General features: G+C 42.0%; 1 protein-coding gene across 3 annotated transcripts in view; it reads right to left on the bottom strand.

Annotated features, from left to right (window-relative positions):
• THOC1 (THO complex 1) overlaps window positions 1-25,186 on the bottom strand; it is a 245,576-nt gene that overhangs the window by 23,576 nt on the left and 196,814 nt on the right. For 2 of the 3 annotated variants that reach the window (XM_033933935.1, XM_033933934.1), the window contains 2 exons: window positions 23,078-23,153; window positions 20,016-20,435 (listed from right to left, as the gene is read on the bottom strand). In XM_033933935.1, the coding sequence (XP_033789826.1) occupies window positions 20,140-20,435; window positions 23,078-23,153 (372 nt within the window). In that variant the 3' untranslated portion in view covers window positions 20,016-20,139. Of the gene's footprint in view, window positions 1-20,015; window positions 20,436-23,077; window positions 23,154-25,186 lie in introns of those variants that run through there. The other variant, XM_033933936.1, reaches the window with a different exon arrangement.

Below are 25,186 nucleotides of genomic sequence, written 5' to 3' on the forward strand. Positions count from 1 at the left end.
TGATAGACCTTCCCACACCCGGCCAAACGCAGATGGACCGGTTTCTGACAAGCTCACTGGCTGCAATAGGAGAGGTAATCCCTGCTGCTGCTCTGATGGAAGGAGACACTAGAGCCTTGGGGCTGGAAACATCACTTTCCCCTCCAGCAGCCCTATCGCTGCCTAATCCGGCAATGGAAGGCTTGGGAAGTGCGACTGCCAAAGAGCCGATGAGCCCAATGCAACCACGCAGAATCCAGGATGCTGAATAGATGACCTATCAAGGTGCGGAGGGAACCGACTCCTCAGTGGCGACTCTTCCTAACATATGGAGAATGCTCCAAAAACTTAAAGCTGCATCCACTAAATCAGTAGGAGACATTTCAAAGGTAATGAGTTAACTAGATGATTTGATTACCACAGTTCAAAATACTAAGGGAGAAACGAATTCGCAATTTGACAAAATTGAAAAAGAAATTTCCTCATTTTTTAATAAAAGATCTTTAAATCCTTCTTGAGTAAACATAACGGCAAAGTTTGTAACATATACAACCATTTAGGAAAGATAAAAAACTTAACCAAGCAGATGCGACCTATTAAAGAAAGGGGCAACATCTGCCAGGTATCCAACAATATTTCCATATTCTGTTGAAGCCTATCCACATTAAGACGATATAATTGGGAAGTCAACATAGTCTTTACTGTCCCCAAATACATAAATTGTCCTTGTGCCCAAGTCAATGGAAACTCCGACCCCCATAAGGCCTTTACCACCACGGAAACCTGCATATTCACCATATTCTTTAATCAATTCCAATAATGCCGATAAAGAAGACAAAGGATCCGTGAGGTGTACTAAAATATCATCTGCAAAAGCCGAAAGTTTAAAAGTTTTGTTTCCAATATCAATCCCTCGTATAGATGACATTGCATATATATCCCTAATAAGGGGGTCTAAAGTGAGTACAAATAATAACGGGGATAACGGACAACCCTGTCTCATCCCCCTGTAAATAGAGAACTTAGTTTCAAAATCTTTTAACACCAATTTAGCTTGTGGAAGCGCATACAAAGCACGGACCGCAGATACAAAAAACCCATCAAAACCATACACTTTTAATGTATCATATAGGAAATCCCATCGTACCCTGTCAAACGCCTTTTCAGCATCAAAACTGACCGGCACCAAAGGTAAATTATACATCGCCCTCTGTTCCAAAGATAGTAACAATCTTCTCATATTTTTACTAATTCTCCTTCCCTTCACAAATCCCACTTGGGCATCATGAATGAGGGAGGGCAAAATAGAAGCTATCCTATTTGCCATAACCTTCGCTAACAGTTTAACCTCCGTATTCAATAAAGAAATAGGACGATATGATCCCGCTTTTTTAGGGTCTTTATTCGGCTTAGGCAATACCAGAATTTGTGCCGTATAGCACAGTTACTTACCGTAACAGGTGTTATCCAGGGACAGCAGGCAGATATTCTTGACTGATGGGTGACGGCACCGACGGAGCCCCGGTACGGACAATTTTAGAGTGATTGCACTCTAAGAACTTAGAAAGTTCTAGTTAGGCCGCACCGCGCGTGCGCGAGTGCCTTCCCGCCCGACGAAGGCGCGCGGTCCCCAGTTAGGATAAGCCAGCTAAGAAGCCAACCCGGGGAGGTGGGAGGGACGCAAGAATATCTGCCTGCTGTCCCTGGATAACACCTGTTACGGTAAGTAACTCTGCTTTATCCCAGGACAAGCAGGCAGCATATTCTTGACTGATGGGTGACCTCCAAGCTAACAAAAAGAGGGATGGAGGGAATGTTGGCCATTAGGAAAACAAATGTTGTAAAACAGATTGGCCGAAGTGTCCATCCCGTCTGGAGAATGCATCCAGACAATAGTGAGATGTAAAAGTATGAACTGAGGACCAAGTAGCAGCCTTGCAGATTTCCTCAATGGAAGTGGAACGGAGGAAAGCTACAGACGCTGCCATAGCTCTAACCTTGTGGCCCGTGACAGAACCTTCCAGTGTCAGGCCCGACTGAGCATAACAGAATGAAACGCAAGCAGCAAGCCAATTGGATAGGGTGCGTTTAGATACAGGATGACCCAACTTGTTAGGATCAAAGGACAAAAACAGTTGAGGAGATGATCTGTGAGGTTTGGTGCGTTCAAGATAGTAAGCCAGAGCACGTTTACAGTCCAAGGTATGCAAAGCCTGTTCACCTGGATGAGAATGAGGCTTTGGAAAAAATACAGGTAGGACAATGGACTGATTAAGATGAAAGTCAGACACAACCTTAGGGAGAAACTTTGGATGTGTACGGAGGACCACCTTATCATGGTGAAAAACAGTGAAAGGTGGATCGGCCACTAGTGCATGCAGCTCACTGACCCTCCTGGCAGAAGTGAGAGCTATAAGGAAGACCACTTTCCAAGTAAGAAATTTGAAATGCGCTGTGGCCAAAGGTTCAAAAGGAGGCTTCATTAAAGCAGAAAGAACCACATTGAGATCCCAGACTACAGGAGGGGGCTTAAGAGGTGGTTTCACATTGAAAAGGCCCCTCATGAACCTAGAAACCAAAGGATGAGCCGAGAGGGGTTTTCCATGAATTGGCTCATGAAAGGCAGAAATGGCACTAAGATGAACTCTGATGGAAGTAGATTTGAGACCAGAGTCAGACAAGGAAAGAAGATAGTCCAACACCATTTCCACTGCCAGAGACAAGGGATTATGGTGATGGCAGAGGCACCAGGAGGAAAACCGAGACCACTTCTGTTGATAACACTGAAGCGTGGTCGGTTTCCTGGAAGCATCAATGATAGAACGGACAGGTTGGGAAAGGAGTGAGTGAGCCGAAGTCAGCCCGAGAGATACCAAGCTGTCAGGTGCAGAGACTGTAAGTTGGGATGCAGTAGTGTCTGCTGATGCTGAGTAAGCAGAGAAGGAAACAGTGGAAGAAGTATGGGTTCCCTGGAACTGAGTTGAAAGGGAGAACCAATGCTGCCTGGGCCACCGTGGAGCGATGAGAATCATGGTGGCTCGTTCCCTCCTGAGCTTGAACAATGTCCGCAGCATGAGCGGTAGAGGAGGAAATGCATATAGGAAGAGATTGGTCCAATCTAGGAGAAATGCATCCGCTGCCAGACGGTGAGGAGAGTAGAGTCTGGAGCAAAACAGGGGCAGCTGATGATTGCAAGGAGCTGCAAAAAGGTCCACTTGAGGAGTGCCCCATTGAGCGAAAATGGACTGGAGAGTCAAAGGGTCGAGAGTCCATTCGTGAGGTTGGAGAATTCTGCTGAGATTGTCTGCTAAGGAATTCTTTTCTCCTTGAATGTAGACAGCCTTCAGGAATAAGTGACGAGCTGTTGCCCAAGACCAGATCCTTTGGGCTTCCTGACACAACAGGCGAGAGCCCGTCCCTCCCTGTTTGTTGATGTAGTACATTGCAACTTGATTGTCTGTGCAAATGAAAAGTACTTGAGGAGAGAGAAGATGTTGAAAAGCCTTGAGGGCATAAAACATCGCTCGTAGTTCCAGGAAATTGATGTGGTGTTTCTTTTCCTGGGCAGTCCAAAACCCCTGAGTTTGGAATTCGTTCAGGTGAGCTCCCCAGGCATAAGGGGATGCGTCTGTGGTGATGACAAAATGATGAGGAGGTAGATGGAACAGTAGACCTCTGGAAAGATTTGAAGATGTCAACCACCAAAGAAGCGACTGTCGAAGAGACGAGGTCACAGATATGTGTTGTGAACAAGGATCTGTCGCTTGTGACCACTGACTCGCTAGGGTCCATTGAGGAGTACGCAGGTAGAGACGTGCGAAGGGGGTGACATGTACTGTGGAGGCCATGTGCCCCAAGAGCACCATCATGTGATTTGCAGAGATGGTAGTCTGCTGAAACACCTGCTGACAGAGATGAAGGATAGTTTGAAGGCGGTTTGATGGAAGAAACGCCCTCATCAGAACAGTGTCCAGAATGGCTCCAATGAACTGAAGTCGCTGAGTTGGAATGAGGTGCGACTTGGGCAGATTGATTTCGAACCCCAACAGGCGAAGGAAGTGAATGGTCTGATTGGTGGCAAGCAGAACAGCCTGAGGTGTATGAGCTTTGATCAGCCAGTCGTCCAGATAAGGGAAGACTTGAAAGTTGTGAGAGCGAAGATAGGCCGCTACCACAATTAGGCATTTGGTGAACACCCTGGGAGAGGAGGCCAGACCGAAGGGTAACACCTTGTACTGATAATGATGTTGGTTGATAAGAAATCGTAGGAATTGCCTGGACGTCAGATGGATAGGAATGTGTGTGTAAGCCTCTTTGAGATCGAGGGAGCATAGCCAGTCGTCCTGAGAGAGAAGAGGGTAGAGGGTGGCAAGAGAGAGCATTTTGAACTTCTCCTTGACCAAACATTTGTTGAGATCTCTGAGATCTAAGATAGGTCGGAGGTCTCCGGTCTTTTTGGGAACTAGAAAGTACCTGGAGTAAAATCCCTGACCTCTCTGATCTGGAGGAACTTCTTCGATGGCATTGAGAAGAAGGAGGGATTGAACCTCTTGAGCGAGAAGGAGGGACTGAGACTTGTTGGAAGCAGACTCTTTTGGCAGGCCTAACGGCGGAGGAGTCTGAAAATTGAGGGAGTAGCCGTGGGCTATGATCGAGAGCACCCACTGGTCGGTGGTGATTACTTCCCATCGAGAGTGAAAAATGTTTAGTCGACCTCCTATGGGCTGCGGAAGAGGACGGGAGGGAGGAAGACTGGCAATGCCCTGGAGAAGGGAGTCAAAAGGGCTGAGTCGGCTTAGTCTGAGTGACAGGCTTGATAGCAGGCTGCTGTTGCTGACGAGCCTGTTGATGTTGTTGCCGTTGCCTCCGAGGTTGAGGAGGATGAGGCTGAACCGGCCGAGCAGAAAACCGCCTCTGATATGAAGGTTGTTGTCTAAAAGGACGAGGAGGAGGCGGCTTCTTTTTATTTTTCAACAAGGTATCCCACCTCGTCTCATGGGCAGAGAGTTTTTGAGTGGTGGTATCCATAGACTCTCCAAACAGTTCGTCACCCAGGCAGGGGGCATTGGCAAGGCGGTCCTGGTGGTTCACATCAAGGTCTGAGACTCGTAGCCATGCTAATCGTCTCATCGCCACAGACATAGCCGTGGCACGGGATGTAAGTTCAAAAGTATCATAGATGAAATGGACCATAAACTTCCTGAGTTGCAGAAGACTGGAAGTGCATTGCTGAAATGCAGGAAGTTTACGGTCAGGAAGATACTTTTGAAAAGAAGCCACTTGTTGAATCAGATGTTTCAGGTAAAAAGAGAAGTGAAACGCATAATTACCTGAACGGTTGGCCAACATTGCATTTTGGTAAATCCTTTTTCCAAATTTATCCATGGCCTTGCCCTCTCTACCAGGAGGGACAGAGGAGTACACACTAGAGCCTGCCGATTTTTTGAGGGTTGACTCCACCAGCAGAGATTCATGGGGCAGCTGGGGTTTGTCAAACCCTGGTATGGGAATCACTTTATAAAGAGATTCCAGCTTCCTAGGGGCTCCTGGAATGGTTAGAGGGGTTTCCAAATTTTTATAAAAAGTTTCCCTCAAGATGTCATGGAGGGGTAACTTCAAAAATTCTTTAGGAGGCTGGTCGAAATCCAAAGCATCAAGAAATGCCTTGGATTTTTTAGAGTCAGACTCTAGAGGGATGGAAAGGGTGTCTGACATTTCCTTAAGAAATTTGGTGAAGGACGAGTACTCTGGCTTGCTAGCAGGATCCTGCACCGATGGATCATCCTCATCTGAAGAATAATCTGCCTCGGTACCGAGAGGGTCGTCAGAATCATCCCACAAATCAGGGTCCCGTACCGATGAAAGACGGCCCTGAGAAAGGGGAGTAGAAGGCTCGGTATGCTTGGTCTTGCGCACCGATTTACCTGATCACATGGACACCGTACCGGGTGACTGTACAGCGGTACGGGTGTCAGAGAACGGCACCGGCTCAGAAGTTGAGTAAGCGGTGCGTCGAAGAGACTTTGGTTCTGCCGAGAGAACCGGCATAGAGACAGATTTTTGCGGTGCCGATAACGTCGATGCCGACAGAATAGGCTGTTCGACCATCGGCACCGAAGGCTCAGTAGGTACCGACACTGGAAGGTGTGGAGTTAAGAGAGCCGGGAGCAAGTGTTGTAATTGCTCCTTAAGTTGGGTCTGAAGGATGGATGCTATTCTCTCATCCAAAGACGGGCCCGATGGCACCGGTACCGGTTTTTTCTTGCTCGGTACCTGCGGTGCAGCTCGACGCTCAGGCGAAGTCGATGCCGATGAAGAGGCAGTGACTTCAATGGGAGCGGAGTGTTTGCGGGGCCGGCGCGCAGTCTGCAGGACTTGACTCACTTCTTGTTCGACTGGCGGGCCAAGGACAGTAGGGGATGGCTTCTTAGCCGGCTTACCTACAGGGTGCGACACCGAGGATGGATCTTGCGGTGTCGAAGTCACCGGTGCCGATTTGGAGGAAGTTGTCGGTGTCGATGTCGGGGGAACTTCCATGGCGGCCCCGAAAAGAATCTGCTGTTGAATTTGGCGGTTCTTTAGAATTCTCTTTTGGAGAGAACTGCAGCGGGTGCACGTTTCAGCCCTATGGTCCGGACCCAGACACTGAAGGCACCACTTGTGTGGGTCGGAAAGGGAAATAGGACGTGCACACCGCTGACACTTCTTAAAACCCGGTGAAGGGGGCATGAAGGGAAAAACGGCCATAGCAAAATCGAAGCCCGAGGCTTCGATGGTGCCAACAGGCCCCGCTGGGGCCGACCGGAAAAAAATCGGAAAAAATTATATATATATATTTTTTTTTTTTAAGAAAAGAAAGAAAACAAGAACGTGAACACTTCACGACAAGAAAAAACGCGCGAGCGGGAAGGCGAGAAAAAATTTTCCAACAGCCGATGTAAACACGCGTCTTCTTAGCTCCGCGGAAACTGGGGACCGCGCGCCTTCGTCGGGCGGGAAGACACTCGCGCGGTGCGGCCTAACTAGAACTTTCTAAGTTCTTAGAGTGCAATCACTCTAAAATTGTCTGTACTGGGGCTCCGTCGGTGCCGTCACCCATCAGTCAAGAATATGCTACCTGCTTGTCCTGGGATAATCATACCATCAGACAAAGCCTCTGCACCAACCATGATGTTAAACATCATAGCAAGTGGATTGATAATCTCTTCTTTTAGAAGTTTATAAAACTCTACTCGCATGCCATCCTCACCTGGCGCCTTCAGCAGAGGACTATTCCCAATTGCCCAGTACACTTCTTCCGGAGTAATTGGCTCATTCAGACGCTCCCTATCACTCTCAGAAATACAGGGCAATTTTATCCGATCCAAATATGAACTTGCTAATAATCCCCTTTCTAACGGAGGGCCATAAAGAGACTTGTAATAATGGAAAAAAATATCTCCTATCTCCGGATCAGTTATAACCCGCTTCCCTTGTTCATTTATCAAGGCTCTAACCCTATTAGGGCCCATTCTAGATGAAACCAAACAGGTTAATAGTTTTCCCCCTTTATTCCCTTGTTTATATAGTTGAAATTTATAATAAGCTATAGATTTATGTGCTCGCTGATGCAGAAGGGAATTGAGAGTTATTTGATATTCCATCAACTCCTAAGCGTTAAATCACCCGAGTGCCCATATTTCTTCCTAACCTTTACAATATCCCTCTCCAAACGCCTAGAAATTTAGAAAAATCATCATCTGGCAATCAACCTGACAATTTGCAACCAATTGACCTGAACAATATAACTGGTATACTAGAGAGCTCCTAGGAAGAAATTGAATTTCATGGAACACTGATCTCACTTGTTTTTGAACAAGATTTGAATGTCATAATGAAAGCTTACTTTCGATCTTCACAAAATTTATTTTTGGGACAAAGAATTTGGATTTATCCCGATGTAACAAAATCCACTCAGGATCATAGAAAGATGTTTTTAGCTATGCGGGATGAAGTATTAAAAATGGGAGCTACTTTTTTATTAAGTTACCCCTTTAAATGTCTCCTGAGATACGCTGGAACTAAATATGTATTTTTTGCTCCAGATCAGCTTCAATACTTTTTGGACACAAAAAATGTTTAATTATAATTAAAGGATAAGGGCTGTAAGAGAATTTGGCCGGTAACACGTTAAGCCTATTCTTTAGTGGTATTAGTTAATAGAGATCTCTTTGTCTCATAAATATACTTGTTTCTCATGGGGTGTTTTGGTGGTCTAAGGAGGAGTTTCAAAAGATATCTGACTAAATGAAAATGAGTTTTTTCTTTCTTTTTTTTCTAACATGTGATTTTTGTTTTACCTTTGATTATTGTATATATGAATTCTCCGATTTCCTGTCACAAGAGGAATCTTGTAAATTTGGTTTAAAATGCATAAATAAAAATAAGAACAAAAAAACAGTACATTTCTGTAGAGCTAGTGTAGTTTAGGAGTGAGAATATCATAAAAGGCCAAATAGAATTCAATATTAAAGCCATCATTGCCAGGAGCTTTGCTTTTTTATAGTGATTTAATTGCATTTAAGATCTGATTAGTTGCAATTTATTTTCCTAGTTTTATATTATGAGGCAGTGACTTTGGGGTAAGAAGCATATGAAGAAAATTCTTTCAAAAGGCATTCAGAGAATGTGATTTTTGAGCTAAATAAATGTTGATAGTAATTTGTAAACTGTTGTGCTATGTTTGATTCATCTGTATATTTGTGAGTCTGTGAATCTAGTATGAGGGAAATTTTAGAGTTATTTCTTTTTTATTTTAAGTATTGAACTAGGAGATGGCTTGATTACTTTGTGTAGTATTTCAATTTTTGCACAGAAATAGATAACGTTTCTTGAGACAGCAAGGCATATTTCAGAGTTTGTAATTTTAAAAATGTTTTGGGATCAGTTATTTAAATATTCATTTTCTAGCTGTTTTAATGTCCGAATCTAATTTTGTTATTGGTGGTTGTTTTTTTGTTGTTGTTTCTTGTTTAAGCCTGAAGTATGGTTTATTATATAGTACCTCTACGTTTGGTTTTAATTGCATCCCACCAAATATTCATGGGATATTCTAAAATTGGATATTTTGTGAAATATTTCTGTGAACTTTGTTGAATGAAAGCAGCAAATTTTTATCTTGAAGAGTTGGGTTAATCTCCAAGGAGCATTAGACAGATGTTGATATGCCTGAAAGGGTTAGGGATATAGCTGAATTATCTGAAATAGTTTGGCCATGTATGTCCATATGCATTACATGTGGCATTAAGGTTTTTAGAGATTAGAAAGTAATTCTTGAATAGCTCAAGTATGGGGGAGAGAAGGTATAATTGCATTCTGTTGGACTGAATAGATGTCATGGATTTAAGAGTCCTAAGGAGCTTTTTTTTTTTTTTTAGTGAGGATATATTTAAACCTGCTTTAGTTTGGCAAAAGGGAGAGATGGATTTTCTGTCCAAAGTGAGGTCTTGCTTCTGAATGACATCCCCCTACTCATTGCCCTAGGCACATTAGATTGTGAGACCATCAGGACAGACAGGGAAAAATGCTTGAGTACCTGAATAAATTCATATAAAACCATTCCGAGCTCTCCTGGGAGAACGGTATAGAAAATTGAATAAATAAATAAATATTGTGGGGATAGTACCTGCAGAGGCTAGTTCTCATGTTATGGTGTGAAAATAACTCTGGATCTTCTATATAAGGTGAATATATGTTAAGAGGATTATTTAGTAATAGTTCTACATTAATCCATCTGCTACAATTATCAGAAGTTTGTTTTGTAACTGTGGCTAAGAGACCTGTGAAGCAAAATGACAACTCTCTTTTTTTGTGAAGAAGCAGAATAAGCTGTTAGGGCAGGGGTGTCAAACTCAGGCCTGTGGGCCAAATTTGGCCCGCAGGATAATTAGATTTTGCCCGAGATTTTGCCCTTTGTTCTTTCCTGGTCTCACCTTCAAAGCAGCCTGCAGAGGATCGCCGGTTGGCTGTAACGAACCTAGCAGGCTGCCGTCAGCCTCCGCAGCACATTCCCTCTGCTGCGGTCCCGTACGTCAGAGGGGCAGGACCGCAGCAGAGAGAACGTGCTGCGGAGGCCGATAGTAGCCTGCTAGGTTTGCTGCAGCACCGGCAATCCTCTGCAGGCTGCTATGAAGGCGAGACCGGGAAGCTGGAGGACGCTAGAAAGAAGGCGGGCCCTGGTGTAAAGAAGGGGGAAAACATGCAGGCCTTCGGGAGGTAGCGGCGGTGGGCCCTGGTGTAGAAGTACATGGAGGGGTCCAAACAGATGTCCATATACCAGGCTGAGGGGGGCAGGGAAGAAATAATGGGTCTAGAAACAGAGGAGAGGGAGAGAGATGGTGGACAATGGGATGGAGGGAGGGAACGAACAGAAAAGGAGAGATGTTGGACACAAGGGATGGTGTGGAGAGGGGGGATAGAGATACTGGATAGGAGGGTAGTTGGGAAGAAAAAGGGAGAGATTATGGACCCTGGGGTGATGGGGAAAGAGGAAGAGATGCTGGATGAAACGGTAGTTGAGAAAAGGAGAGATGGTGGATCTGGGGATAGTGGGGTCCATCATTGCGGCTGCGGGGATGGAGACAAAAAAAAAGAAATATGCCAGACCTCCGAGGAAGGGAAGGGAAACAGGAGGACATGGAAGATGGATGATTAGCAAGGAGAAAGAAGAAAATGACAAATGGGCAGGAGACCCTGGCAAGCGAGTTATCAGAAGACAACCAGAGTCTGGGACCAATATGAGTTGAATAATGACCAGAAAACAAAAGGTAGAAAAAATAATTTTATTTTTTGTTTTGTGATTACAAAGTCAGATTTGAAATGTGTATCCTGCCAGAGCTGGTATTAGCAGCAAGCGTAAACTAGGACCTAAAGAGAGGAAAACTATTTTTTATTATTTTGTTTACATCACAGAGCCGGCGTGGGATTGTAGAGGTTGTAGCCCTATATACTTCTACTAAGACTAAGGGGCCCTTTTATTAAGGTGCTAAAATCGGTTAGTGTACCTTAATAAAAGGATCCCCTAAGTATTTTAGTAAAAAAATTGTCCTGCGACTTAATCTGTTTTAGATTTTGGCCACTTATGTGATTCAGTTTGACACCCCTGTGTTAGGGTGTAATTCTCATCATTTAAGCATTTATTATCTGATACTAGCAGATGGGTTTCTTGAATTAAAGCAATATCAGTGCCCAGAGATTACATACATAGTTGAAGGAAGAACAGATATGATAAGTGCTGTTTATTGGAACAATATTGATAGGTTGGGTGTTTGAGAAGAAAAAAAATGCTGTATTAGTAGATATTTGAGAAAATAGATGTGCTGCTATACAAAGGCAAATAAACATTTGGGTAGAATAGAGAATAAACCATGCTAACAGGTACCAAACCCCCAAAATATAAAAATTTGGTACCAGCAGTATGTAACCAAATTGGTTGCAAAGAAGGAAAAAAAATTGGTTACCCTACTTCAGTGGTAAATTAGAACTGTATTTATCATGAATCAGCACATAAAGGTGTACTGTTAGGGAAGAAATCGGCGCATACCAACAGAGTTAACAACCTAAAAGATCCAAGTAAAGCGCATACTGGTTATGTCAAACAAATCCAAAATTAATATGAGTGAACTAAAGTAATAATTAAATTTTGAGGATGTGGGAAGAAGCCACAGCTAACACATATCAAACATTGTGCAATGAGCAAGTAAAATTGAGGAAAAAGGCTTTTCCTATATGATTGAGTAAAACAAATTATGAAAAGGCATGACTAGAAATAAATTAATGCAGTTGTGTAATGCTTAATAACGGATTACAAAAAAAGATTAATATATATATAAGGAGCAAATAAATTATTTCACAAGAAATTTACTTAAAATTAACATTGGTTTACCAATATAATTATGAAACAAATTTACTGAGCAATCATGAATATAAAACTGCTGCATGAAATAGTTGTGTTTCAAAGCAAATCCAGGATTTTTGCAGGGCTTCTGGCTCCTTGAATGAGCATGTGGTGTTGTACTGTGATGCATATCAATGCTGGATATAGCAGGCTGTACTGGGCCCCAATGATCATGAAAGGTTAAAACTTCTCTCTTCTGGACCATGGTTTTATTTAAATCTGGGAATATCTTGATCTTCATGCCATCATATTAATGATGTTTTGATCCTTGATTTTGGAGGAGTGCTTGGAGATATAAAACTTTGAGGATTAAGAGTTTGGGGAATTATTGTTTCCGACGGTAGGAATAAGGAACACAGTGTGCGCTCTCTCAAGTAGTTTATTGAAGTTAATATCTAGTAGTTTAAGCAGTAAATACTCGAGGAAGGCTATGGTATCTGATCCCTCCAAACCTTCTTTCATCCTGAGGATGTGAATGTTATTTCTTCTAGACCTATTATTTAGGTCTTCCAAATCTTTTCAAAAAGAGAATATTTATTTTTGTGTTGTAAGGAGGAAATCTCTTCTGCATTACTGTTGCATTTAGTTTCAAATTGTCAATTTAGGTTTGGGAAAGGGGATTGTACACTACCTTTTTGTGGTTACACATTCAAAACGGTTTACATATATACAGGTACTTATTTTGTACCCAGGGCAATGGAGGATTGACTGATTTGTCCAAGGGGCAGTGCTGTAATTCGATCCCACAACCTCAGGGTGCTAAGGCAGCAGCAGTACCACTAGACCACTCCTCACCTCGAGAAAACAGATTTCTCATGTCAGAGTTATTTTTTTAGTTTCATTAATGTACAGTGTTTTTATCTTGAAGTATTTCTTTGAGAGAGATCTCATCCATTATCGTTTAAAGCATGATTTCATTCTCTTTGCTAGCTGCCATTTTAGATGGAGTGTTGCTTATGTTTTTGATCATTTTGAAGCTGGTTGTGGTTTAGATTCAGCTATGGTTTTGGACAACATGAGGAATTATTAAATTCTTCATTTTCTCAGGGTATTAGAGCTGTTTGTTCAAATAAATAAAGGATTTTAGATTAACAGATTGGGAGCTGCAGAATCTATCTTGTTCTCTTAATGCTCACTAGTGCCCCCCTTAAGATCTCCTATTTCTTTAATAAAAATTTTTACTTACAACACAAAATCTGCTGATCTTTCGTATGCATAATTAAAAAAAAAACCCCAACAACTTCTGATCATGTAACATACAGATAACTAATTTTGCACATAAATAATCTTTTGAACTGATATTTTGGGAATCCAAAATATAAAGCATTACAATATTTTAAATCTAGTAACAAAAGCATCTATCTTTGACACCAAATTATAATTTTCTTCACAAAGTTTTGCTGTAGTGGTCTTGCTACTTTAATGTTACATCCTGAGTCATCTGCATTTTAAGAAAAGTCAGCCCTTACTTTTGTAATTAGCAAGCTAGAGTATTGCAATTCACTTTATAATTGTTTACCTCTGATGACCATTTGCCATCTACAATTAGGATAAAACACAGTGGTCAAATTTATTTAATTTGTTTACAAATTTGACACTGTCATACCACTGCTTAAAAATGCACACTGGCTTTTGGTCAGTTATTGGGTGAAGTTTAAATTTTTAATTTTGTCTGAGTTTTTATAAAAGCTTCCTATGCTATTTCTTTGATCTTCTTATCTTGTATGTTTTGGTAGAGCTCTACAATTGCAAGATCAAAATCTCATCATAGTCTCTCCCACCTCTGATCACAGCTAGACCTGACACTGCTAGGTCAGTGGTTCCAAAACCTGGTCCTGGAGGCACCCTAGCCAGTCAGGGTTTTAGGATAGCCACAATGAATATAGTGGAGACAGTGCACACAAATATTTCTCATGGATATTTATTGTGGATATTCTGAAAACTTCACTGGTTGGGGTGCCTCCAACACCAGGTTTGGGAATCAGTGCGCTAGGCACTCAGAGCTAGATTGTTAAAACAGATGGACTGCTGTTATTGTAGCAATTTCAAAAAGGCAAGCCATTCTCCAAAAACCTCGCATGCAAATGAGGTTGGCGGAGATTAGCGAAGATTTGCTAAATTTGCATGTGCCCATCGCTGGTGATAGCAATGGGCACATGCGCAGAATAAATGCAAAAATAAACAAACAAAAACAACAAATTGACAATCGACGGGAGTGACGCCCACTCCCTCCTGCCGCAATCAAGTAACCCCATACACATGGCAAATGCCCACTCCCTCCCACTGTCAAGTAATGCCTCCCAAACACTCCCCTTGCCTTTGACGACCCCTCTGCCCCTCACTATATGTACGATGGCTGGCCAGAGGGATGCCGACTCCTTCCGGCTAGCAGGTTCGCCTCTTCAAAACAGTGGGCCTTCCCCCTCTTGGCCCAGGTTAACGCCCTCCTATGGGCCTAGGCCTCTCCTAGGGGCTCTGGGCCAGAGCATTAGGCCTCTTTATGGATGCACCGGGGAGGGGCCTAAGGCTCTTATTGGCACAGGTCATTTAAGACCCTTGAATAGCCCCTGAATTTCACAGACCTGTATAGCTCAGCCTTAGGCCTCTCCCTGGTGCATCCCAGGATGCCCCAGGAAGGGGAAGGCTCGCAATTTTCAAGAGGCACGCCTACTGGCCAGGAGGGCTCCCTCCAGCCAGCCACCACAAAAAAGGGTGAGGGGTCGTTGGAAGCACAGGGGGTGTTGCTTGGCGGCGAGAGGGAGTGGGTATCTCTCCCACTGCCGGGGGATGGGTGTCAGGGGTGCAGCAGGAGAGAGTGGGCATTACAGATGGGGGTTTATGTCAAGGAATTGTTGTCTGGATGGTAACGTCTGGAAGGAGTGGAAATGCAGTGGGCAAAACTGAAAGGTGTAATTGTGAGAGTGACAAACCCTTTTATGAGGCAATGCAGTGGGCAAAACTGAAAGGTGTAATTGTAAGAGTGACAAACCCTTTTATGAGGCAAGTAAGTAAAAGTATGAGGAAAAGAAGGCCGCTTTGGTTCATAAGAGGTTATCTTTCATAAACTAAAAAAGATCAGAGAAAGAGGAAGACAGGCAAAAATATCTGGAAAGTTAAGCTCTTGTAAACCGTGCCAAGCTCCAGAATTATGGAGAGGATGCGGTATATAAACTTAAGGTTTAGTTTAGTTTAGAAGAAAAAATAGCTGACACGATAAAACGGGGAGACAAGATATTTTTTTTATATATATTAGTGGTAGGGAGAAGTACAAAAGTGGCATTGTGAGACTCAAAGGTGAAGGGGAGAAATATGTAGAAGCTGATTAAAGAAAAAGCTGAAATGTTTAACAAATATTTCTGTTCTGTGTTCATGGCTGAAGCACCAGAAGCAGGACTGCAAAAGACAAACATGAATAGGAATGGAGGAGTGGTAGACCCTGATCGATTTTCAGAGAGTTGTGCTTGTGACGAGCTAGCTAAAATAAAAGCAGACAAAGTGATGGGACCGGATGGTGTACATCCGAGGGTGCTGAAGGAACTTAGGGAAGTTCTGGTAGCTCCGCTGACTGACCTTTTCAATGAGTCTCTAGAGTTGGGAATGGTACCGGAGGACTGGAGAAGGGTGGATGTGGTCCCTCTCCACAAAAATGAAAGTAAGGAAGCAGTAGGGAATTACAGGCCAGTAAGTCTGACTTCTATGGTAAACAAATTAATGGCAACACTTTTAAAACAGAGAACGGTGAAGTTTCTGGAATCCTGTGCATTACAGGACCTGAGGCAACATGGATTCACTAGAGGTATGTCTTGTCAGACAAATCTGACCAATTTCTTTGAGTGGGTGATTAGGGAATTGGGTAGAGGGTGTGCACTAGATGTGGTGTATTTAGATTTTAGCAAAGCTTTTGACAATGTTCCACATAGACGTCTAATAAATAAACTGAGTGCCCTCGGGATGTGTCCAAAAGTGACGGGCTGGATCAAAAACTGATTAAGTGGATGGTGACAGAGGGTAGTGATCAATGAATTTCGTTCTGAGGCAAGGGATGTTACCAGTGGTATGCCTCAAGGTTCTGTTCCTGGGATTGTTCTTTTTAACATTTTTATAAATGATATTGCTGCAGGATTGTCGGGTAAGATTTGCCTCTTTGCGGATGATACCAAAATTTGCAATAGAGTAGATATGCCAAATGGTGTGAATAACATGAAGAACGACCTGGTGAAGCTTGAAGAATGGTCTGAAATTTGGCAGCTAAAATTTAATGCTAAGAAATGCAAGGTCATGCATTTGGGCTGCAAAAAACCCTAGGGAATGGTACAGTTTAGGGGATGAAGAACTTGTGTGCACAACAGAAGAGCAGGGATTGGGTGTGATTGTATATAATGATCTTAAGGTGACCAAAGAGGTTGAAAAGGTGACGGCGAAAGCTAGAAGGATGCTAGGGTGCATAGGGGGAGGTATGGCCAGTAAGATAAAGGAGGTATTGATGCCTCTGTATAAGATTTTGGTGAGATCTCATTTAGAATATTTTGTACAATTCTGGAGGCTGTACCTTCAAAAAGATATAAAAATGATGGAGTCGGTCCAGAGGAAGGCTACTAAAATGGTGTGTGGTCTTCATCATAAGGTGCATGGGGACAGACAAAGATCTCAATCTGTATACTTTGGAGGAAAGGCGGGAGAGGGAAGTTATGACAGAAACGTTTAAATACCTACGTGATGTAAATGCACACGAGTCAAGTCTCTTTCATTTAAAAGGAAACTCTGGAATGAGAGGGCATAGGATGAAGTTAAGAGGTGATAGGCTCTGGAGTCTAAGGAAATACTTTTTTTACAGAAAGGGTGGTAGATGCATGGAACAGTCTCCCGGAAGAGGTGGTGGAGACAGAAACTGTGTCTGAATTCAAGAAAGCCTGGGATAGGCACGGGGATCTTTTAGAGAGAGGAAGAGATAATGGTTACTGCGTGTGGGCTGGATCAAAAACTGGTTAAGTGGAAGGTGACAGAGGGTAGTGATCAATGAATTTCGTTCTGAGGCAAGGGATGTTACCAGTGGTATGCCTCAAGGTTCTGTTCCTGGGCAGACTGGATGGGCCATTTGGCCTTTATCTGCCATCATGTTTCTCCTTGACGACTTCAGTGGCGGGAGTGAGGGAGAGGCACTTATCAAAAAGTAAGGCAACGACAGCTCAGACTTGTCGGCAAATTTTGGCCGCAAATGTGGCACAATGAGGTTAGAAAATCACTCGGCGGTTATAGAAAATCACTCAGAGTGCTCATTTTAATAGTAATGATCTTATTGTATTACATTTGCATGGCAGTATTGGAGACTGCCAAAAAATTCGGAAAAGACCACAGCAAGCTGTTTTAATAATCAGCCACTAAAATACATGCATGCTAAATTGTCTGGAACCGGTTTAGCGAGTACATTAAATGCAGATTTTGTGAATGATTTGAGAGAGGTGTGAAGAGGGCAGGGATGTTTTGGGGTTGGGGGAGGAGTTTGTGGTGACTTGGTGGTACAGAGGGATAGTGAGTGCTGGGATAGGGGGGTGGTTGGTTCTTTTCCCAGTTCCGAGGGGTGGTCTGTAGGATGGGAGTTCTTTTTGGGTGTTTGAAGGATGGGAGGTTGGGGGGGTGAGCTGTCATTGTGGAAGGGGAAGCAGGGTAGTATTGGGGGATGGGAGGGGTTGGTTCTTGGGCCTATTCTTCTAGTGAGTACAGATTCCCAGTTTGCTTTGGTTATGATGGTCATGTGGGTCCGGGGGGATGGGTTGGGGGGATTGTTAGTGTTGTCATTTATGTATATTTTTAACTTGTGATCTTTCAATAAAAACCGTTTCAACACTAAATGCAGATTTTAGTTTTGAGAATCCTTGCACCAATTTTATAGAATGCCCCTTCGCTATTTCCACATCAGGACCCTAAATCTTAAGAAGCGAAGAAAACCTTAAAGAAATTTTTTTTTTAATTTGACTTTTCTCAAGAGATAGCTTAGATGGCAGAAGCCAAAGATGGCTATATGGTCTATTACCATTGACATTTTTCCATTTTTATCCAGTTTGTACTTTTCAATTTCTGCCTATTAGATCTGGCTCTCTTTCTGTCTCAGTTAACCTTCACTTTTCAAATCTCTTTTCCCTCTTCTCTGGTTTCTATTATAATCTAAAATTATTTTAATTTGATGTAAACTGCTTTGATTTTATCCCAAGAAGTTCATCATCATCATTATTTCTTAAGGACCTGCTCCCAAAGAAAGGAAGTAGTGGTTCCTTTCTCAAGATTTACCAGTCTGGGTCCAGACTGCAATAGGCTAGCTCACCTATCTGGTAGAGAAGTGATTCCCAAACCAGCCAGCCAGGTTTTCAGGATATCTACAAAATAAATGCATGAAATAGATTTGCATACCAAGGAGACAGTATATGCAAATCAATCTCATGAATATTTATTATTGATATTTTTTACTACAGACTCCTGTGATATACTGGCAGGTAGTAGACTTCTCAGGGCTTTGAGTCAGCTGTTCTAAGTATCCATCTTCTGGCAGGTAAGTGTATATTCACATGTCTGGTCTGGTTGGATGAGGACGGTCCTGTTGTGTTTGTTGAAACAGAAGGGTAGAGGATACCGATACCTCCACATTTACAAACCTCCAGAAAGAGGAAGATGGGTCATAAATGCTCATTTTCCAAAGATATTCTCTCTATAGCATGGGATATTGATGAGATTTTTCTGCACATTGTAAAGGATATCTGAAGCTTGCAGCCATCAGTTTGCTATGGCTACTGGAGCTCATAATGTTAATATTATAAAGAGCTCCTAAATAAACAGGAGATTATTTTGAATAAATAATGTAAGAAGATTTTATACTTTATCACATACACTCAGAAAAGTGGAATTCAGCCAGAAACCGAAGCTCCTATAGCCAAACCACCGCCACCATCACTGTGTATGGAAATGTTAAGAAAATGCTAATGTGCTATTTCAGTGATAAAAAAAATCTAACAATGGCAAACAAAGGAGAAGAAAAAACTCTGATAAGTGGAAGAGTTTTTTCTTCTCCTTTGTTTGCCATTGTTAGATTTTTTTTATCACTGAAATAGCACATTAGCACTTTCTTAACATTTCCATACAGTGATGGTGGCGGTGGTTTGGCTATAGGAGCTTCGGTTTCTGGCCGAATTCCACTTTTCTGAGTGTATGTGATAAAGTATAAAATCTTCTTACATTATTTATTCAAAATAATCTCCTGTTTATTTAGGAGCTCTTTATAGTATTAACATTTCAGTTATTTTTTGACCTACTATCTCTACAATATTTGATAATTCAGTCCTCTTACCACTCACTATATATACTGAAGCTCATAATGCCATCTCCAAAGCATTGAAAGATCAATCGGATCATATGCTTTCTACATTCCTTCCTCCCATCCCCTTGCTAATCAGTGATCTGCACTTGGCAGATATGGCCCGAAGAAGAAGATTTTTGAACTCACTATATCTTGCATATATTGGCTCATAAAGGAATTGATAAGGAAAGATGCAGAAAGTGTAATATTCTGTAATATTTTTCTTCTAACTGAATTCAGGCTATGTCAGTAGGAATGAGGGTGGGTGAGAGGGAACCCAAAGAATTGATCCTTGAATTTTTGGCTCTCAATAGTGGATATGACCATCAGATATGATTAGCAAGCTGTGGCTTCTTCAATCTGAGAGCCTTCTAGATTTATACTTGAGTCTACCTTCTTGTCATTAGGGAACAGAGAGAAAGGACTCCCCCAAATTATCACTCATGTCTCCCATAGGATTTTGTGAACAGAACTGCTATGCCTTCCTTGGAGGTAGGAGAGGATTGAGGAATTGTAGGATATGAAAAACAAGTATCAAGTGATGGAAACCTAAAGGGTTAAGGATGAAAAGGGGTAAAACAGCCAAGGCAAAACCCAACACTTGTAAATTACACTGTCAGATTTCTCTCTAAACTAATAAATCACTCCAATTAAAGCTAAATAATATTGCTTTCTGAAACATTCACATCTTGATAAAATATTTTATCATATAGAGGAACATGTCCATCTTCCTGAAGGAAAACAACTACAAAAACATTACATACAAAAAAGTTTATTTTTGTAGCTCCCTTCTCAAACCATATCTGGTATATGAACTACCACCTAAAAAATCTTGTCAATTTATAAAATTATTTTTAAATAAATTTCTATCAGAAGGATATTAACTATTATTTTCTGTGTCATTTGTCAAGCTTTCTGCAAGATCACTTAATCGAGCATTATTCAAGGCAACAATAAGGTTGTCTGGGGTTGCATTTGGCCCCTCCCGGTCCTGCCAGGCAACGAGCAGCAGTTTGGCCCTCATATGTACATCTTCGCTGTCTGACTCAATCTCTCGAATGTCGAAGTCCTTCATCTCCAAATAAGGGGCTAGAATTTTCCAGTGCTCCCCCAATTTATTTGCAAATGATTCAATCTGCTCCCCAGTCACAGGTTTTTGGTGCCGTACATCTGGGCCTTGATAAAGGGAAACAAAAAACTGCTTAAGAAAGGGACAGAAATGCCATCCATTAAGGTGAAGATGTGCTTTCACATATGAATAATGAAGACACATACATGTATATATTTGAACTGCAGCTGTAGCACACATTAATAGACCACCTTCTCTCAACAACTTCAATTCGAAGCAGTTTACAATAAAATATATTAAACTTTGCCTAATTATATTTTTATCAGGTTTGTTGAGACTTTGAATACCATCCATGTTTCTTATTATTTTACAGAAAAATCCGAAAGAACTAAGACCCTTTCTTGAAAAGGACTCCTTTCCCTGTCCAGTATGTTTTCAAAAATAGGCTATTGGTTCTTTGTCCTTACTTCTTGCATCTGCTTGCTGTGTCCTATCACAGGAATCTGGTTTCTATTTACCTTCGAATACAGCTGTAGAATAGCATGATGCTTTTTCACCGACGTGACAGAAGTTAAAACCTTGTTTGTATCAAATAAGCAGAATACTGTCACTATAGTCTCTTTTGTGTTTAATTATTTTCACAGGTCTGAATAGCTCAGTAAATACACAACTGGCTTAAGTTTTTAACTTTACTATTATTTGATTACTTGTCTCACCCAGATAAGTCTTGAGGCAAGTTAAAAGTAAAATGTTCATTTCTGGACCGCCAATGTTTGATTTGGTAAAATGTTCATTTTTTAAAAATAATCAAACCGTGCTGGTAAACCAGCATCCCACATCAAAGCCATCATTGTTTGTAGCAAGGAGCAGAACAGATCCCTGAGAAGTGAGAGATGGTGCAATTGTAGGCCACTGGCCAAAGATCTTTCTTCAGCTGGGAGAAATGCCCATTTCCATCTTTAGGCTGTGACAGGAGTCTAACATCACAGTTTCACCATGAAAATACAAACTCCTATGTGTTTGTTATCTAAAAGGAATCATGAAGTTAGGGAGAAGCAGCTTTGCTCATGTCCTGATGGCACACACATAAATGAGATACAGACATGCAATAGCCATGGGAGAGAGGAAAGGAACATCTAAAAGAAAGAAAACTCTGTGCCCAAGGTATTTATCTGGAGAAGTGTGAACAAATTGTCTCTCTGACCAAGGTATAGAAGTTAAAAGCAAAAAAAATGGACAAATTTTAAAAATGCATGTAGAAACAGCAAGAAAAGTCACTACAACTGCATAAAGAGGTGTGTTTAAAAAACTTTGTTTTTACAATTTTAAACAATGTTAGTGTACAGTATGTGCTTTTTTAGCTACTCTGTATACAGAGTGTGTAGGGTTTATTTGTTTGTTTGCTATTGCCAAACAGTTCACTGTAGCCTAAAAAATTTTATCCAGCTTACCTGTTTTTTTCCCCCAAATATCCATATTAGTGGCCTGCTGAATGTAGCTCTCAGGCTGACAACACCAATATCACAGTCAGTTTGAGCCTTTACTGATGTCAGAATAGGCAGAAATGGATGCGAGCTACAGTGGCTGGGAGATGAAGAGATAGGGAAGCTAAGAAGCTGTAGAAGTTATGTGGTGGTGTGTATTAGGATAAGGGAGTGGGGCTCTCAGCTGCAGCTGTTAGTACCATCCTACTCTCTTCTTGCTCTTATTATGCATTTTCTTGACTGTTAAAAAGTCACAAACAAGGATAAAAGAACAAATGAAAATGCTAGAATTTATGCATCAAGTATGACATAGCAACAAAACTACAGGTAGTGTTCAATTGTACACCACTTTCTATTACTCTTCTCTAGGGTGTATCAAGGCCCCTTCTTACCCCAGCAAGAGCCCCAAATGTGTTTAAAGATGAAATTAAAATAATAAAAAGTATGCCCAACACTGCTAATATACACAGAATTTTAGAAAAACTTATTCCTTCTAGTTTAATAAAAATTTGATATACCGCCTATCTGTCTTCTAAGTGGTTTGTACATAATAAAAATAGTAAAATAGGGTAACATGCATGCATTAAAACATACAGGATCCACTGGAACGATAGGATTAAAGTAAAGAAGTACATAGGAAATAGAACCTTATAGGGGAAATACAAAAGGAAGGGGGATCCCATCTGATAACCTTCTTAGGTGCTTTTAAGACAAAATGAAAATGGAACATACAAAAAGCTCATATAACTGTTTTGATACATGATTTTGAAAAGTTCATCCATACAGCTCTATTCCTAGCTTCAGCAATAGTTCAATTATTAGAAAAGTAAGCTAGTAACAACAAATTAAGAGCTGCACTTGTACAGGAAAAATGTTGCCACACAGTAGAGAATGACATGGGGACAAATTTTCCCCTGTCCCATCTCTGCAAGTTTTGTTGCTGTATCTGTGCTTGCCCCATTCCTATAATCTATGCCTTAACTGCACAAGGCTTGAATACTTATGATTTTAAAGTGTTTGAGGCTTGTACAGATAAGGACAGAATGGGGAATGGGGCAGGAAAAGAACTCGTAGGGTCGGGACGGGAAAATGAGTTCCCACGGAGACAGGGGAAAATTTGTCCCCATGTCATTCTCTACCACACAGGACATCAGACACACTCCAATGAGTCTTCAATAGACTGCTGGATAAGGATCACCAGCAAAAACATATAACTTCAAAAATACCTAAAACATACACTCTTGAACAAGTCAATATTCTCTTACTTTCACTGTTCTCCTTTAACAAAGCATCATTGTCTTCCTCATCATCTTCACCAGTCTTGATCTCTTCAGAAGGAGGCTAAAATTAAGAAATAAACTACAGTAGACATTAGGGTCCTCCAGTTAGAAAACATCTGGTAAAAAGTTATTGAACATCAGTACTGAGGGATAGAAACAGAGGGCCAACACCTAGAAACCCATAGTGGTAGGAAATAAATATTTGTGAGAACATAGTAATCTCAGAAACAAAGATGAAAGGCTCTATATGGAAAAGGAGGTGTCACATGTCACAATACTTGCTAATAAAGTCAATATAGCAATTGTATATATACTGGATGAGAAGAAAATCAGTATTGACAGATCTGGACTCCAAAGAGATGGGCTTTATAAACAGAAGTGCAGTGTCAAGCAAAGCAGTAAGAACAATTGCATGTAGGGATCAAAAAGGAGAAATTAGGTTCTTATCTGCTAATTTTCTTTCTTTTGGTCCCTCCAGATTAGCACAGAAACAGATGGGTTTACACTCCTCTGCCAGCATTTGGAGACCGAGACACTGACTTTTGGCATCAGTACAAGTGGGCTGTGCAGTCCCTCTTACAATCAGTCTTTACATAGCCAAGCAGAAATCAACTAGACTGATTCAGCACATATGACTCCACACAAACATGAAGAAAAAACAGAAGCCTAGCCCAAGCGGTCACAGTCCAGGGGATAAGAGAGGGAGAAATGTTGGATGAGGCAGTAGTTGGAAAGATGCACCCTGGAGCCCTCTCTCTCCCCCCCTCCAACTCCCTTTGCAGTAAGGGAGGGAATGAGAGAGAGAGAGAGATGGTGGACAGTGAGAGAGAGGGAGATATTGCACATGGGAGTGGAGGAGAGAGGAAGAAATGCTGTGCAGGTGCGGGGAGGTGAAAAAGAGTGTGCTTTGTGTAGTTACCATTATATATCGTTAAAGCACAGTTACTTACCGTAACAGGTGTCATCCAGGGACAGCAGGCAGATATTCTTGACTGATGGGTGACGGCACCGACGGAGCCCCGGTACGGACAATTTTAGAGTGATTGCACTCTAAGAACTTGGAAAGTTCTAGTAGACCGCACCGCGCACGCGCGAGTGCCTTCCCGCCCGACAGTGGCGCGCGGTCCCCAGTTAGGATAAGCCAGCTAAGAAGCCAACCCGGGGAGGTGGGTGGGACGCAAGAATATCTGCCTGCTGTCCCTGGATAACACCTGTTACGGTAAGTAACTGTGCTTTATCCCAGGACAAGCAGGCAGCATATTCTTGACTGATGGGTGACCTCTAAGCTAACAAAAAGAGGGATGGAGGGAAGGTTGGCCATTAGGAAAACAAATTTTGCAAAACAGATTGGCCGAAGTGTCCATCCCGTCTGGAGAATGCATCCAGACAATAATGAGATGTAAAAGTATGAACTGAGGACCAAGTAGCAGCCTTGCAGATTTCCTCAATCGGTGTGGAACGGAGGAAAGCTACAGATGCTGCCATAGCTCGAACTCTATGGGCCGTGACAGAACCTTCCAGTGTCAGTCCGGTCTGAGCATAACAGAATGAAATGCACGCTGCAAGCCAATTACACAACGTACGTTTAGAAACAGGACATCCCAATTTATTCGGATCAAAGGACAGAAAGAGTTGGGGAGCTGATCTGTGGGGCTTAGTACGCTCTAAATAGTAAACTAGAGCCCTCTTACAGTCCAAAGTATGTAGAGCCTGTTCTCCAGAACGAGAGTGAGGTTTCGGAAAGAAGACAGGCAGAACAATGGATTGGCTGAGATGGAATTCAGAGACAACCTTAGGGAGAAACTTTGGATGTGTACGCAGAACCACCTTGTCATGATGAAAGACTGTAAAAGGTGGATCCACAACCAGTGCATGTAGCTCACTGACCCTCCTGGCAGAGGTTAGAGCAATAAGGAAGACCACTTTCCACGTGAGAAACTTGAAAGGAGTCGTAGCTAAAGGTTCAAACGGAGGCTTCATTAAGGCGGAGAGAACCACATTGAGATCCCAGACTACAGGGGGTGCTTTAAGAGGTGGTTTCACATTGAAAAGACCTCGCATGAACCTGGAAACCAAGGGATGAGCTGAAAGGAG

This window comes from Geotrypetes seraphini, chromosome 2 (genome assembly GCF_902459505.1).
Source record: "Geotrypetes seraphini chromosome 2, aGeoSer1.1, whole genome shotgun sequence".
NCBI lineage: Eukaryota > Metazoa > Chordata > Amphibia > Gymnophiona > Dermophiidae > Geotrypetes > Geotrypetes seraphini.